This window comes from Etheostoma spectabile, chromosome 16, assembly GCF_008692095.1.
Source record: "Etheostoma spectabile isolate EspeVRDwgs_2016 chromosome 16, UIUC_Espe_1.0, whole genome shotgun sequence".
NCBI lineage: Eukaryota > Metazoa > Chordata > Actinopteri > Perciformes > Percidae > Etheostoma > Etheostoma spectabile.
The window spans coordinates 18,821,261-18,821,960 of record NC_045748.1 but is presented as its reverse complement, the minus strand read 5'-3'; the positions used below and the strand labels follow the sequence as shown (position 1 = coordinate 18,821,960).

The 700-nt window shown below is 40.9% G+C and overlaps 1 protein-coding gene across 1 annotated transcript in view; it reads left to right on the top strand.

Annotated features, from left to right (window-relative positions):
* The first annotated feature begins 440 nt into the window (after positions 1-440).
* Positions 441-700, top strand: part of ddx54 (DEAD (Asp-Glu-Ala-Asp) box polypeptide 54) — an 11,239-nt gene continuing 10,979 nt past the window's right edge. The window contains exon 1 of the mRNA XM_032539741.1: positions 441-542. Coding sequence (XP_032395632.1) covers positions 441-542 — 102 coding nt within the window. The remainder of the gene's footprint in view (positions 543-700) is intronic.

The following is a 700-nucleotide window of genomic DNA, read 5'->3' as shown; positions in this document are numbered from 1 at the left end:
AAGTAAATGAAACATTGCTAGGCTACTTTAGAAACTGTCGTAAGGCATTGTAAAGTGTTACCGATAATATAAATTACACAATTTACAATATGGGTTAATGGCCTGAGAAGAAGTAGAGATGGTGTAAAATATGCATAATTTTATATGTGAATTGGGAAATGTGATTGTATCATCTAGAGGCACACGCTCCGTAGCAGTAGATGGCGGTGTTGACTTTGAAGCGACAAGCAACATACCATACCAGAACGGAAGAGGAAGAAGAAGACCAGAAGAGGAAGAAGAAGAAGAAGAAGCTCACACGTGTGTCCAACATGTCTGCCAACCGTGTTGTTGTGTGTTAATTTGCCATGAGCGTTGTTGACTAGTTTGACTCCGTTTTATTTCATATACCGTACAGTAAAGTAACCAACTACAGTCCAAGAGCTTTCTAAAGCTTCAGCATGGCGCAAAGAAGGAAGAAACTGACGAAGAAGAAGAGATACACAGCTAATGCTGACAACGTAGACTTTGAACTGGCTGCCGAAGTCAACGACAATGATTCTGTAAGGAATATTTTAAGACAGCATACTAAGCATGTGCCCGCGTTTGTGTATATTTTTGCAGTTAATGTAGCACCACCTTCCATGTTGTCTTGCCGAGATTTTGACACACTATCCGATAGCCAGTAACCGGGGGTATAGCTCAGTGGTAGAGCATTTGA